At 42.3% G+C, this 16,302-nt stretch overlaps 2 protein-coding genes across 2 annotated transcripts in view; one reads left to right on the top strand and one right to left on the bottom strand.

The window, feature by feature from the left end:
• Nucleotides 1-16,302, bottom strand: part of LOC138286922 (uncharacterized) — a 244,649-nt gene that overhangs the window by 55,965 nt on the left and 172,382 nt on the right. The window contains 2 exon segments of the mRNA XM_069227306.1: nucleotides 6,089-6,199; nucleotides 15,393-15,686. Coding sequence (XP_069083407.1) covers nucleotides 6,089-6,199; nucleotides 15,393-15,686 — 405 coding nt within the window.
• The window catches only part of LOC138287262 (zinc finger protein 850-like), an 87,056-nt gene that overhangs the window by 890 nt on the left and 69,864 nt on the right, over nucleotides 1-16,302 (top strand). The gene's annotated exons all lie outside the window — the stretch shown is intronic.

Genomic DNA, 16,302 nt, shown 5'->3' with positions numbered 1-16,302 from the left:
CAAGTTGGTGGTAACCTATTCACAAATGGGAAGGGGGCCTCACCTTCCACTTTGAGAATGGTTGGAAAAATATTTTTTAAGAGCAGGCAGTGCTCCCAAATGAAAATGAAAATAAAACTTCTCATTTTTCTTTTTGGAATGCATCCCATTTTCCTTTAAGGGAAACGGGTTGCATACAAAAAAGATTGCTACATTGGAAAATAATCAGACATGGTGGTCTGCTGACCCCAGCAGGGCACCATACATATGATTTTTGCCATCCTCAATGGGTCACAAACCAAGACCTACCTTATTAATATTCATGAGGTAGGTCTATTTGCAACCCACTGAGAACCGCAAAAAGTGTTAAATACACCTTATTTAGTACATTTGTGTTTATGATGACCAAATAGCAAATCACAAACATTTGCTATTTGGTAATCGCAAACGCTAATGTTTGTACATCTGGGCCTAGGGTCTGCTTGGAGTTCATTCAAGGTAGCTGTGTGTTTTGGTCCAATTTTTTTTATGAAAACGTGAGAGGAATTAAGGTGTAAAAGGGCTTTGATTGCTCAGTATAACCTACTCCACTCCAACCTACCCTCTCCAATCCACCCAATCTACCCCACTCCAACCTACCCTCTCCAGCCCACCAAATCTACCCATGTCCACTCTACTAGGATCTACCACACACCATTCCACTATGCACAATCTACCCCACTCCACTTTGCTCCCATCCCACCAAATATACCCCACACCACTTTATCCAACTCCACTCAAACTTCTCCACTCCAATCTACTACACTTCCACTCTAATTCAATCTACCCCACTTCACTCCAGTCTACTATACTATAATCCACTCAATTCTACACAATCTATCCCACTCCAGTCTACCAAAATGTACCCCACTCCACCCTAATCTACCCCACTTCTCTCCAATCTATTCCTCTCCAATCTACCCCACTCCAGTTTACCTCAATCCACTGCACTCCAATGCACCCCAGTCCAATACCCTTCAACCTACCCCTGTTATAGCCCACTCCCATCTACTCCGCTTTACTCCACTCTACCCCACTCCAGTGTTTAGTAAATGTCCCTACTTTTCGTCTGTTGTTTCCTCCCACGGAGCATGGCCTAATTACTTGTAATCTTACACTTTTGTGCTTTTAGGTTTACTTTAGGACACTATTTTTTTTCCTGTCTGCACGTGTTTCCAGAGGACACTGTAGGAACGTACCCCCTGTCTTAGCATGGTTACCCCTTTTTCTGCCTGATGTCGCTGTGTTTCACAGTGATTATGCTCTCTCTCCCAAAACTCTGTATTCATCCCACAATTGGCACACTGGTGCCCCCATGTAAGTCCATAGTACATGGTACCTAGGTACCCAGGGCATTGGGGTTCCAGGGGATCCCTATGGGTTGCAGAAGTTATTCTGCAACCCATAGGGAGCCCATGCAATTCTGCAGGCCTGCCATTGCAGACTGTGTGAACCGAGTGCATGTACCCTGTCGCGTGGGCTCTCATTATCCTAAATGAGACTACTGGATTTCTAGGCAGCAGGATCGATAACAGTGTGGGGGACTGAGTCTGACCCACGTGTAAAGAACTCTGTCACCCTAAAATCCGGTTTTGGCTCCAGCTAACTAGCAGTGCCTCATTTCTCCCACGGGGAAGAGATGATTGGGCAGCCTCACACCCAGGTACATGCTCCCTGCCCTCTGGGCTGAGAGGGCTTACCATAGGAGTGACTTATAGTGACCTGGTGTAGTGACCTATAGTGAACTAACCACACTACAACCCGTTTTCACTATAGGTCACTACACAAGGTCACTATAAGTCACTCCTATGGTAAGCCCTCTCAGCCCAGAGGGCAGAGAGCATGTACCTGGGTGTGAGGGCACCCCTGCACTAGCAGAGGTGCCCCCACAAACTCTAGACCCACTTTTCTGGACTTTGTGAGTGCGGGAGCGCAATTTTACACGTGTACTGGACACAGGTCACTACTTATGTACAGCTACATAATGGCAACTCCAAACCTAGGCATGTTTGGTATCAAACAAGTTGGAATCATACCCCAATACTTTTGCAAGTATTGGTTTTATGATTCCATGCAGTCTGAGGGCTCCTTAGAGGACCCCCAGCATTGCTTCCACAGCCTTCTGAGGTTTTCCAGGCAGCCCCAGCTGCTGCCTCCTCACAGACATGTTTCTGCCCTCCTGTTGCTTGAGCAGCTCAAGCCCAGGAAAGCAGTAGAAAGGATTTCCTGTGGGAGAGGGGTGGATTAAATCCATGGGAACTTGAATGATGTGTACACCATCTATGTTAACATGTAGAGGGTGGCACAAGTGGTAAAAATACATCCCTGTGGCAGTATAAGTTGTAACTTGTTATGTATTTTGAGTATGTACTCGGATTGACCTTAGTCAGAAAGACCTGCTTGCAAGGCTTACTACAAGTGAAAAGCTGATGGAAGGACAAGTGCACCTGCTGGTGTACCTAGGGTATGATGTGAGTGTTAGAAATGGGGTTCCTGGTTAGCTAGGGTAGGAACCTCAGCCAGACAGGGACCACCACTGTAGTCAGGGCAAGTGAGTTATACACCCAAGATAACCCCTGCTCACCCCCTTGGTAGCTTGGCATGAGCAGTCAGGCTTATCCCTGAGGTCATGTGTAAAGCATTTGCACAACACACGTGACACACTAAATACACCACAAAGGAGACACAACAACCAGTTATATAAAAATAAACTGTACTGCATAAAACATCAATAGACCAAACACAACATGTATCCGTAAAACCCTGCTATACGAACAGTTGTCAGAACGTTACACAGGTTACTAGTATTCTGTGAAAGCAAGCAGTAGTCAGGTTGTTATTATCACCAAAAAAGCACATGTCAGAATAAACATTATCAGAAATGCAAAGACATCACCATGAATGTACATAAAATGAAACATTCCCATCTGGCACATGTCAGGCACCACCCATTATCAGGAATACTAGTAACAGGAACAGTCCCCTGTTGCACATGTCATAACCATTCCCATCCTAGTACATACCAGCCAGGTACTACCGTGTACTCACTGTCCCAGCAGAGTAAAAATGCCATGGAGCATACATCTGAGCATGATAATGTCATAGAAACACTGAGGGTCACAGAGCACCTTGGTGACATGCAGTTCATACAACAATTACACCTTCTACATGTAGGTTGCCACCCCACGTAGCTCAGACAATAACACTTAGACATATGTTAGGGCATTTCTAATGCTATCCTATGAGAGGAGCAGCACTCACAGTAGTGAGAAACTACATTGCTTGTTTGTCACTACTTGGACATGTAGTACATAAAGATATATGTCCTACATTTTACATACACAGCACCTTGCCATAGGGCTATCTAGGGCCTAACTTAGAGGTGACGTAGGTGTAGTAAAAACAGAGTTTAGGCCTTGGCAAATAGTTTGACCTGCCAAGTCAATGTGACAGTAAACTGCGCACGCCAGCTCTGCAGTGGCAGGCCTGAGACAGGTTGGAAGATTACTTCTGAGGGTGGTACAAGCTGCACTGCATGCCCATTATTGGCATTTAATTTACAGGCCCTGGGTATAGGGATAGCACTGTGCAAGGTAGATTAAATGTGCCAGTCAGGTGTAAGCCAATCACACCAAGTTTAGAAGGCAGATCACATGTACTTTAGCTCTGATCAGCAGTGATAAAGTGCTGCTCAGAGTCCTAAAGCCAACAGAAAGAGGTCAGAAAAATAGGTGGAGGAAAGCAAAAAGTTTGGGGATGACCCTGTAAAAAGGGTCAGTTCCAACAGTGAAGATATTTCAAATCCTTTTAGAACTGCTAGACTTCTCAGTCTGGAAGTCATCCCGGTACAGGACATAACAGAATCTCATCTCTCTTTAAGTACTGGTCTGTCTGTCCGATACAGGGTATACTACCAATAGTTTAGGTTTTGCTGTCTTCTGCCGTGGTTTCGCCAGTTCTGACCAGAGAAACCTACCAATGGAGGCTTGCTACCATTGGTTCACTCAACCAAATTCCAGGAGGAACAGGTGCAATAATAGCAGAACAGATATTGCATCCTTAAATACCTTAGTTGTGAATGCAAGGCTTTTGTCTAACTGAAAAGTGGGAACTGCTTTATTTGCTACTAGGCACTGCAAGGTTTTTATGACTGCTCAAGCAATGGCAGTATTTTATGGCCACACCCAGAAGGATCTACCCCAGAATCAACCTCAACCAATAAATAGTTATTCTTATTAACTGTTGGCAACTGGTCAATATGGTCAAGGAAAAAATACTAAAAGCTTATGGCTGAGGTAGGTGCTGTTCTTACAACAATAGAATCTTTCATTTTTTGTCAAATGTTACAATTCTGCACATTTCTTTCTGAATTCTTAAGTAATCATGACCACAAGTATTGTTGCTGCGGAATTGACACCGTACCATTGATGCCAGCATGTGTAGAAGTGAACCGCTTGTGAGCTTCTCTGATTAAATCAAACCTATCTTTTTCATTAGTTGTATGTTTATCCCCCACCCCTGGAATAGATACAATGGGCTCATTATTTTTGGTAAAAGTATATGCACACCTAGAAGGGAAACCATGGGGGAGAGGGGGTTCCCTTTTAATGTTGCCTCTATTACCATCATGTATTCTGCATTGATCTGTGTTTGTGATCAAGTTACAGCAGCAATATTGCATGTTTGCATCACTGTCTTTATAGTTAATTCAGCTGTACAAGTTCCCTTAGCTTGAATCCCTGTACTTTTGTGATCTGTGGTATTTTCTATATGGATCAAAGGAAGCTTGCCCTAGAGGGACAGTAGAATTTGCCAAAAACTTTAAGGCAAGTACGTAGTGCTTTGTAGTCCTCATCGTCAAAACTCAGTGCATTACAGTGTAAGCAGCAAAATATGTTTGCTTAGTGGCGGTTGCAGGCTGCACAGAGCTGTCTGTATAGAACACACTCTTACGTTCTTGTATGAGTAACATATTTGGATTTTGTGGGATTGTACTGTGATCGAAGCTCTACAGTGTGACTAAAGAATCCATTTGAAATTCTAAAGTCATTTTATATTTCTCTAACTAAATTCTTCGTCCGTCCAGTACTGTGAGCGTGCATAGCATGTGAGTGTGTTTGTGCACATTCAAATTTCTACATTCTGAAATAATCTGGTTTAACACCATAGAGTGGGGAATGTTCATGGTTGGGTGACATAGCACTATCACAAACTGATACTGTAATGGATCCAGGGATGTGTTCAAAACACGCTGTGCCTCTGAGCCTCTGGCTTTAGAGGATATTAAACTTGAAACTGGGGTTCACTCTGCAGAGGAATCACAGAGCTTGGAAGCAATTACCTATGCACCTCAGACTGATTAACTCTGTGGTGATATTTAGGAAAGAATTGAAAACTTTTTTGTTTAAGCAGGATTGACCAGTCTTGGGCATGTGCAACTTACCCTTTTATCTTACCTAGAGTGCCAGGACACTCTATGAGTAGATGTGTGCTATATAAGTACTCTGTATTCATTCATTCATGTGGTACGGAGTGTTTATCCTACCCTCTTGGTTTCTATATAATGAAGGATGAGATGCGGTGTGCTCCCTCCTCCCTTATGTTGAAAAGGTTCCCTTGAGCCAGTGAGCTGGTAAGCTCACTTGGGATGCCCCTGTGTGCCTGTGGAGTGTTACTGTGAGCTGTGAAGTCTTGGGCAGCATTTTAGCAACCTAGACGACGTTCCTCTGCTCTCTACTACTTCTGTGTTCTACTGATGAAGGGCTAAACCCAGAAACACGTGTCTAGAGATAACAGCACTACCTGCACCAACTTTGGTGAAAAACTACAGCAGCTTTGAAAGGAGTGTCCTGCATTTACCAGGAAGCGATGAGGTGAACTATGCCGGGATGAGAGGCAGTATGCTTCCTTCCCTTGTAATGCAGGGTGAGAGGCAGTATACTTCCTTCCCTTGTAATGCAGGGTGAGAGGCAGTATACTTCCTTCCCTTGTAATGCAGGGTGAGAGGCAGCATACTTCCTTCCCTTGTAATGCAGGAGCCTGTTTTAAAGCCCATTTGTGCATCATTTACCCTGAGATTCTCAGGCACAATGGAGGAAAAGCTTTCTTTTAATACCTCTTCCATAAGAAGTGGATTACGTACAAAGGATGGAGGCCGATCATCATCAGCTGGGATAATGTCCTAGGCATCAGATAAAAAAGAGCTGAAAACATTTTTATAGAACATAATAAAGCCCCCTCTATCCATGTGTGGGGAGGGACAGTGCAGGAACAGCAGACAAGCAATGACCACCACCCCCTGGTTGTTACTAAGGTGCATTGACCAGAAAGTATCACAATTACCAATTAACTCATGACCAAATCAACTGCAAAGTGGCTCGCTGTTTTTCTTATATTTATACCTTCCATAATAGAGTTAAGGAGGGCGTGCCATGCTTAGTAGTTTACACGATAGCACATAGTGTGCCCCACCTACGGTCTTCTACAGTCAGTATAATACAAGAGTGTTGTATTGTGTTCAAGCTTGTAACTAAGGGATTTGGAATGGGAATGTTGGGATTAGAGTGTTGAGTAGTGGCAGTTGCTTGCCTGGAAGCTGCCCTGCTGTACATGAGGATCTTGACTTCTGAATAAAGCACAATAGAGAAACTTACCTGGAGTGCAGGTACTTCTTATCAGGTGGCGACGAGTTTGAGCTACGTGTTCCAGCAGGGTGGCGGTTCTTTACATTTTCCATATACTTTTTGGAACCGGAAGTCATTTTGATGAAAGCCGGTTGATCCGTGGCGTTTCCTTGAACTTCGGAAAGTAGGACTGCGGTGGTGAGGAGTCCAGTCTTCACTTTGGAGCGTTGTCCATTTTCTCAGTTTTTAGGTGAGGATCCGTTCAGCTCCATTTGTGGCTCATGGGAGAGGAGCCAGCGCATGTTGGCGTCGGCTCGTTACGGAGGAACTAGAGCGTGAAAACGGCTGTTGCCACAACCACTAGGAACACATGCTGTGTTTCCAGGACAACGAAGAACGCGTTTTCTGGAACATCGAGGACGGCAAGAGAGACGTGAACAGCGAGTGGTGGGTGATGCGTGTGGGCATTGCTAGTTTTACTGAACGCGTTACTTGGTTGCCAAGTAACGCTGGCTGTACGCTCTGTGCAGTCACCTTTTTTTTCTTGGAAAGACCTTTTCTGGCAGTCTATATTGGCATTTCAGGCTCCTAACTACCCGGGAGAGTCAGCGTCATGATCGTAATCAAGCAGCAAGTAACGTGCATTTCGTCAATGGTTTGTTTTGTACTCTGCATAACTTGGAGCGTATTCTTCCTTTGCTGCATGGGTTTCATTTTATTGCTCATTTGACCAGCATATTGCAGTCTGCATATCTTAAGGTGTTGATTGCATATTGTTGTACATTTTGTTTAAAAAAAAAGAGGGCAGGAACATTTTGAAACATTTGCCGATTTTAGGTGAAGGGGATGAGATTGATGAGTATGCAGCAGCTATAAAGGCTTTGGACTTACGGTTACAGAGAATAAGAAATGTCATAATGGAACGTCATAAATTTTACAGGAGGTTGCAGATGCCATATAAGCCTATTGAGAGTTTTGTGAGTGAACTCCGAATTCTAGCTGCGACGTGTGACTTTAAAACTTTTGAGGATGAGATTATTCGAGACCAAGTAGTGGAAAAGTCAAACAACATGAGGGTTCAAGAGAAGCTGCTTACTATTGAGAACCTCACGCTGGATAAAGCCAATGAAATTGCTAGCAGCATTGAGTCCACGACTAAGTATATGGAACAAATGAATTTGAAGGGTGAAGTGCAGAGTGTACAGACAATTAGCAGCAACAAACCAAAAGAGAAATGTGTTGGAGGGACAAGTGAGAAAAGGAAGTCTTTAAAATGTTACCGTTGTGGGAGCAAGAAGCATTTGGGGAACTCACAGTTATGTCCTGCAGTTGATAAATGGTGCAACAAGTGTAAGAAGAAAGGCCATTTTATGAGAGTGTGTAAAGGAGAATTGATAAAGGACACTAGGAATGTCAAATCAGTTAATGCTGTGGGGGCATATTCAGTGACAAGCAGTTATAGTGAATCTAGCGATGAAAATGTTGTACTAATGGTGGAAGTAAGTGAAATTGTGGGGGGGATGCACGGTGGAAGTCTCTCAAATTCTTTCAAAAAAACGTTGTGCTCTATTGAAATTAATGGAGTCAGCTACAGGATGATGGCTGATTCTGGTTCATTATTCACTTTGATCAATCTGGAAGAATATAACAAGTTACACGGCATTGATTTGAAGCAATCTGTAGTCAAACCTGTGGCATATGGAGATAAATCGATCTATGTGGTGGGAGAGTTTGAAGCGTGTTTGGGTTTTAAAGGTAATCAAACACAAACTACTGTGTATGTGGCACGTACCAGAGGAAAATTTTGGGGTGGATGGACCAGAGAAAATTGGGAATTGTTTTGGATCCTAATAGCAAGGAGCAAGTAATGTTACGCATAGACATGGTGAATTTGGTTTCTGTGGAAAGTAGTAACTGGTCTGAAGACTTTCCAGAAGTATTTAATAACAGATTGGGTAGGATTAAGGGTTTTACACATCAAATTCAATTGAATGCTGGTGTAAAGCCTGTGGTCCACAAACTCAGACATGTTCCAATAGTCATGAGAGAAGAATTCAAAAAGGAATCGCAGAGATTATGTGATAATGATGTGATAGAACCCATTGAGTGTTCTGAATGGCTTTCTCCCAGAGTTTTAGCAAAGAAATCTAATGGAGTCTTGAGGATGTGCATCAATTTGAGAGAGGTGAATGGGAGAATTTGGGTTGATCGTCATCCTTTGCCCAATATTACTGAGATGTTAACAATGATTAAGGGGGCAAAGGTGTTTGCAACATTAGATTTATCATCAGCTTATCATCAGGTAGTGTTGCACAACGATTCGCAACATTTGACGTTGTTTGTCACACCTAACGGAGCTTATCGTTTTAAGCGAATGCCATTTGGTTTGGCTTTGGCTTCTTCTGTCTTCTAGAGAATAATGGAGGCTATGTTCAAGGATTTAGACAACGTTAAGTGTTTTCAGGATGATATATTGATTTGAGGAGCTGATAGGGAAGAGCTGGACAGAATTTTGAGAGAAGTGTTAAGTATACTGAAAGAAAGAGGAGTCACCTTGGAGTACAGCAAGTGCAAGTTTGTTATGGATAGTATGGATTATTTTGGTCAGACTTTATCGGAAAGGGGTGTAGAGCCAAATGGAAGTGTGGTGAAAGCCATAAGAGAATTTCCAGCACTAGTGGACAAGGATCAACTAAAATCGTTTTTTGGAATGGTGGAATTTTATGCAAGATTTGTTCCCAAATGTGCGGAAAGGATGAAGGGAATACGAGAGTTATTACAGAATAGAACCAAGTTTGAATGGAGTAAAGTTAGAGATCAGGAATTTAATAAGATTAAATGTGAATTGGCGGCTGCTATACTATTGAAACCGTTTGATATGGGTGATCGTAGCATAATTGTGGCGTATGCCAGCCAGTTTGGGGGTAGGGGCTGTGTTAATGCAGTCTAAGAATGGCAAGGATGAAGTTGTGGTTTTGGTTCCTGATCTTTGAGAGGAGCTGAGAGTATTTATTCAGTTATAGAGAAGGAAGCGTTAGCGTGTTGGTGGGGTGTGAATTATTTTAGGAAATATTTATGGGGAACTGAATTCATTGTGAGGATTGATCACAAACCTTTAGTTAATCTGTTTTCGACTAGAGGGGCATGTAAAGCGACACCTAGGATTGCCAAAAGGCATTACAGGTTGCAAGAATTTCAGTTCAAGTTGGAGTATATTGATGGTGTCAAAAACATTTTTGCGGATTGTTTATCAGGGCTTCCTGTAAATGAGGGAGAAGGTGAAGATGTTATTGATGATCTGAAGGTGGTTGCGTGTACTATGTTGGATGAGAAAGGATGTATTGATGAGGGGGAGTGGAAGGAAGCGGTGAGGCAGGATCAGGTGTTGCATGAGTTGATCAGGTGTTTGAGTAATGGATGTATTAAGAATGAGATGTGTGATGAAGTGAAGATGTACAAGGAAATATTTCAGGAGTTAACTTGGTCTGATGGCATATTAAGAAGAGGAAAAGTATTGGTTGTGCCTCAGACAATGCATAGGAATGTATTAAATTTGGCACATTAGGGTCATGTAGGAATGAGTGCAATGAAAAGGAGGATAAGGGAAAATATTTGGTGGCCAGGGGTAGACAGACAGGTCGAACATTGGGTGAGAGAATGCATGTCTTGCGCGTTGAGTGACAAATCGCAAGTGACAACATCCAGTCCTGTGGAGGCCGTGCTTGAAAATAAAAAATGTGGTTCGGACAGGCATGAGCATGCTCAAAGTAAGTATGTGAATGTGAGGAAGTGTCAAAAGCAAAATATTAGGGTAGGTGATTGGTTCGTATCAGGCTACCGGGAATTATTGTCAAAGGGAGTTCCAAATTTTCTGTTCCCAAGAGTGTGGTGTGTGTGAAAAGGTGTGTGGTTAAGTTGGAGGAGGATAAGTGGTGGAATAAAGAGAGAGTAGCTGTTCAAAAGTATGAGGAAGGTGTTTCAAGTGTTTCGGGTGAAAATGGTGGAGTGGTCAGAAATGTTGGTGATAAACACTGTGTGAATCAATCAGTGGAATGCAGAAGTTCAGGAAGGGAAAGGAAGAAACCTGCATGGTTGCAGGAGTATGTTGAATCATTTGTGTTATAGAGTTATGGGACAAATTTAGTTTAGTTTTCGTTTTCTTTTAGAATTTCAACTTTTGTTTTCTGTATTTGTTTCTGATGATTATTCATATTATTGTTATTCTTGTGTCATATTTCTTTAAAGATGTGTTGTATTGTGCTCGAGCTTGTAACCAAAGGATTTGAAATGGGAATGTCAGGGTTAGAGTGTTGAGAAGTGGCAGTTGCTTGCCTGGAAGCTGCCCTGCTGGACGTGAGGATCTTGACTTCTGAATAAAGCACAATAGAGAAACTTACCTTGAGTGCAGGTACTTCTTATTAAAGAGGAACACAGATACAGGGCTATTCACAAAGGTAATTTAGACTTTTGAGTAAGTTATACCTGTAATGTTACTCATACGCTTTTCAGTAACTTTACAAATTTGGGGTACTCACACAATCAGATTGCAAAGTTACTCAAAACTGTAGACTAAGATACCTCCACCCATTGTAACAAGCAGTGTAGCCGAATTTACAAGTGTAAGTTACTATTGCTAAAAAAACAGACAATAGTAAGTCCAGTCCAGTACATGGCCCAAGCACTAGTAGTTCAACATTCTCCCATACAATAAACGTAGACTTTAAATAAGACCCCATAGGAAAGAAGGATAAATTAAAATAAAGTATTTCATTATGAAATATTGTATCAACCTTTTGGCATTTATAAATTAAAGTAACATTAACTTTTATTAATGTATAATTGAAATACTTTTTATTAATTCTATACATAACTTTTAATAATAATTAAAGCATAATATAAATGTGTAATTGTTTTACTTTAGGAGGAAATGTATTTTGTAATTTAACATTCAGAACAGTATTTTGTAATTAATTTAGAATATTTAAATTAATTAACAATTTAATTCAAAGTTAAGTGTTGTAGCATTTTCTGCCTTAGATTTAAAATAAATATATGAAATTAATTTACCATACTGTTCAGTCAAAACATATTTTTACTAATTTATTATGCATTTTATTAAACTTTAAAATTTTCTTTGTATTTTACAATAGGGGGATCTCCACCCTGACTGTGCAGTATACCTGTGGTAAAGTATAGGGAACATGTAAAAAACTTTATTTAATTAAAAAAACATAGTAACAATATTTTTTACACATGTTTTAGGTACAGTAGTTCAAAGGGCTATACTACATGTGCTATACTACCAGACATACTGTGCCACCAGCCTCAGGGTAGCCACGTCTTGTGATCTACTGTGTCAGCAAATCCCTAAAACGGGCCCTTATCCGTACAGCCAGCTCAGGACAGATTCACGATGTGTTTCCAACTGATAATATTAAAATGGGGAAATCTTCTATTGATTAAGCAATTAACAAATCCTACAGCTAATAGGGAGGTCCTAAGCTGAAAGGGATGTAATAAGTACTACAAGGTCCATCTCCTTGTTTGTCGTTGTTGTTGTTATCTTCACAGTTGTCACCATCATCATCCAATTATCTTAATAGAAATCATCAAAGCAAAAACAAACAGAACAAAAGCACATTTCATAATCATAAAACAGTAAACATAAAGGCGTAAAAATGGGCTGGTAGATGTCAATACAGCGCAATCATATTTTTCCTTAAACGTATCACAGGCCATAAAAAAAAGAAATCTTGCAACAAATCACTATAGAATTCAGTGTTGTTAAAACAGTAGTGGCCGACATTGTTTAAAATTATGTTTATGGAGAATGGGTAAAATGAAGCGTTTATGGAGCAAAGCGTAAAAAGAACATAAATTGCGTAGACTAGAAAGACCATCCCAATGACAATCAGTTAGAACCTTTGACTAGTCATTAATAATGGGAAACATGGCTAAGCGGTGAAAGACAGTTTAAAACGTGTTAAAAGAAACCTATGCTGACGATTCTGTAGAGCAGTTAGATGCGGCTGGACGCCACCCGTAACTAGGGTCAACTGAATTTTAATAACACAGGATTTTGCCATTTGCCAGGAAAATCTTTGAAGTTTAAACTTGTATGTTTGCTGACCCAAACTTCATGCTATAGTAACATGAGCTGAAAATTTATCAAGTCAGATAACAATGGGGACCCAAGTTCTGCATGACAAACAAAGGTGGAACAGCTGTTTGGAACGGACAAAAGGTTCCTAAGGAACGTGTTTTCCATTATCTGGAGCTGAGTGATGTTGTTGAAACCCCAGATTCCTGCCTCGTGTTGGGCTACAGATACACATTTTGTATTGCAGAGGTTAGCATTTCTCTAATCATCTTATTGCCTAACTTGATGGTGAAGTTAAGCAATGCAGAGATGAATTTGTTTCTAATGTCAACAGTTGGGGTCCATGAACCACAATCATCAAATAACATGCCCAGGTAACAAAAGGTCGGTCTAGAACATTGCTTATCATGAAATCACAGCACTTCTGGATTTGCCTCCCACACTTTATTACAAAGGTTTTCCTATATTAACCATCAGGCCGTGATCGGACATAAAGCTGATGAAGCCGTTGAGTAGCAGCTGCAGCCCCTGCAGAGTGCGGGACATAAGCACATAATCACAGTGTCATCATCATAAAGCAAACAAGGTATGGGTCTGTGGCCGATCTGTGGCGGATCCTTAGAGGTACCACTTAAAGCAGACTCTAGCCTGCTAGTATACAGGGTAAATAGAAAGGGCTCCACTACACAGCTCTGTCTGACCCCTCTCCCAAGATCAAACGTGCTAGTGCATTCACCCCTGCGACCAAATTGTGCTGTAGCCTTACCAGTGGAGTATATATCTCTGAGAAAGGCTATAATCTGTGGGTCCACCCAGAACTCTAATGAAATTGGCTATAATGTACTATGGAGAACGCAATCAAATGCGCTTGATAGCTCGAATAAGGCTAAGAACGAATGGCCCTTCTTCATAATGGTATGTTTACCAAAAAGTAGATTAAGTTTTAATCCCTGCTCAGAGGCCCCCATGCCTTTTTGGAAAATATACTGTAGGTTGGATAGAATGTTGTTGGTTTCAGCACACTCTTTCTAGTGATGCAACAACATTCTCACTGTCGCTTTTACTAGGGAATCAAGGAGTGAAATAGGTTTAGGTAATAGGCAGTATCGGCACGATCACCGTTCTTGAACATTGGTTCGAATATAGCCTCCGATCAAGTTTTAAGGATGCCAGAGCGGCAGCAAGCCCATAGTACGCTAAATTGGCACCCACGGGGGGCATTGGCCTTGAATAGATCACTGGGAATACCATCTGGGCCAGGGGCTTTACCACCCATGGTTCCTGCTATTGGCATATGGATTTCGTCTCAAGAAAAACGAAGTTACTAAAATCAAAAGTCAAAGCTTCAATATAAGAAGGGTCAAATCCCTTGAGCGACTGGCTAGAGTTAAAATACATCTTGGAAAAATGTGCGATCCACTGGTCTCATGAATTGTTGCCTCCAAACTGGGATTGTGATCATCCTTTAAAAAAGCTGCAGTTGATGACTATCCCAAAAAGCTGAGGTATCTTTAGATGCACTGGTGTCAATCAGGGATTCCCAGGCAAGATTTTGTAATTCATTCTTCCATTTTTTTCAATGCTACATTGTAATCTGGTTTGCACATTCTCACCTCCAGGGGACAACGAGGTAACCTCTTAATGGGCTATCTTGAGGTGTTTATAGGCTTTGGAACAATTACCTTTGAATCACCAAGGCTTATCAGTGTTCATCTGGGGCTGTGTTCTGGTTAAGGTGGCTTTGATACCACCAGAAATCGATAGAAATGCAGCCTTAGTGTCAGTGTCACTAGAAGAAATATCCAAGAATGTATCATAGGCATCCATATTGGTAATAACCATATTATCGAGAAAATTTACCAAGTTTGCAAAAACCAACTCCATTACAAATGCTACTGGAAGAGTGATGGGTCAGGAGAGATGGCCCAATTCGGCCTCATCCGGCTGTGGATGGGCACAGGTGAGCCCACTCCTGGCCTGGTCTTTGCCTGGGCATGCTTCCGGGTGTTCCTTGCAGCCCCGAGTGCTCAGCACACTGAAGAGTGCTTTGCCAAACGTTAAACCCAGTTAAACCTATTCAACATGGAAAGTGCCTAGACCAGTTACTCAGAACGCCTTGAAACGCATAATTTACAAGATGTTTTCTCAATCTGCTACGGTGTGCGTCTTTAGAGACAAGATTGGATTTATAGAGCGATCTATCATCTGAGAGGGTTTCCTGGCCCTGAGCAGGCTTGAGCGAGCCAAGCCTAGAAAAGCTTGGTCTTCAACTTCTTGCAGAAGTCAAGAAGGGAGGAGGAGGCTATTATGTGTAGTGGCAGAGCGTTCCATCCTTTAGGAGCAATGTAGGAAAAGGCTTGAGTGCCGGATCTGATTTTCCGTATGTGTAGGATGTGTGCAACCAAAGTCCGGACGAACAGAGGTGCTCAGAAGGTTTGTGAAACGGATGCGATTGTTGAGGTATGCCAGGCCGGTGTTATGTAGAGCCTTGAATGCGCGGGTGAAGAGTTTGAATTGAGCTCGTTTGTGTATGGGGAGCCAGTGGAGCTCCTTCAGGTGTGCTGTGATATGAGTGCGGTGTGTGAGGTTGAGAGTGATTCTGGCTGATGAGTTCTGAATATTCAGCTGCCTTCTGTGAGTTTTCTGCTGACCCCGGCATAGAGGGTGTTCTTGTAGTCCAGCTTGCTTTTGCCAGGGCGTGCGTGAGAGCTTTCTGGGTGGTGATTGTGAGGCATTTGAAAATCTTCCTCGGCATCTACAGGGTATGGAAGCATGAGGCAGTGACTGCGTTGACTTGGACGGTCATGTTGAGTTTGTTTCTCATGACGATCCTGAGGTTCTTGACCTGGGTGATGAGGATCCATGTAGTCCAACGGTGTAGTGCTCTTCCCGAGTATCACAATTTCAATCTTATCAGTATTCAGTTGGAGACAGTTGGTTTTCATCTACTGGGAAATTTCAGTCATGCAGGAATTGAACTTGGTCCTGGTACTGGGCGTCTTGACCATGAGAGTCAGAATGAGTTACATGTGGTCTGTGTAGGAGAGGACATTGATGTTGTGAGAGCGGATTATTCTGGCTAGAAGGATCCTCGCAGAAGTCCGCAAATGAGGTCGCAGGCATCCAAAGTGTACAGTGTCGGGCTGAATGACTTGGATCTTCCATTCAGGAAGGAGCAGACCCATCAGAGTGCGTCTTCCTGGATTCTGATCTCGCATCAGTGTTGAATGAGGATGGGGTGGGAGACTGCCTCAAACTCTGCAGAGAGGACCAGGAAGATGAGGATACCTTGTCCCTTCTGTCCAGAGTCATGTGGATGTCATTTATGGCGACAATGTGGGCAATTTCCATGCTGTGGTTGGGTCTGAATCTAGACTGAGTGGTGTTGAGGAGCTGGTGGTTATTGAGGTATTTGATGAGGCATCTGTTGATTACTTTCTCTGAGACCTTAGCCAGGAATGGTAGCAAGGAGATTGGCCTGTAGTTGGTGAGCATTGAAGGGTCTGCAGAGGGTTTCTTCATCAGTGGGTGGACCGTTGTGTGCTTCTGTCACTCCAGTTC

The sequence above is a fragment of the Pleurodeles waltl genome, chromosome 4_1, assembly GCF_031143425.1.
Source record: "Pleurodeles waltl isolate 20211129_DDA chromosome 4_1, aPleWal1.hap1.20221129, whole genome shotgun sequence".
NCBI lineage: Eukaryota > Metazoa > Chordata > Amphibia > Caudata > Salamandridae > Pleurodeles > Pleurodeles waltl.
The sequence above is the reverse complement of the archived record's forward strand: the minus strand, read 5'-3'. Positions and strand labels throughout refer to the sequence as shown.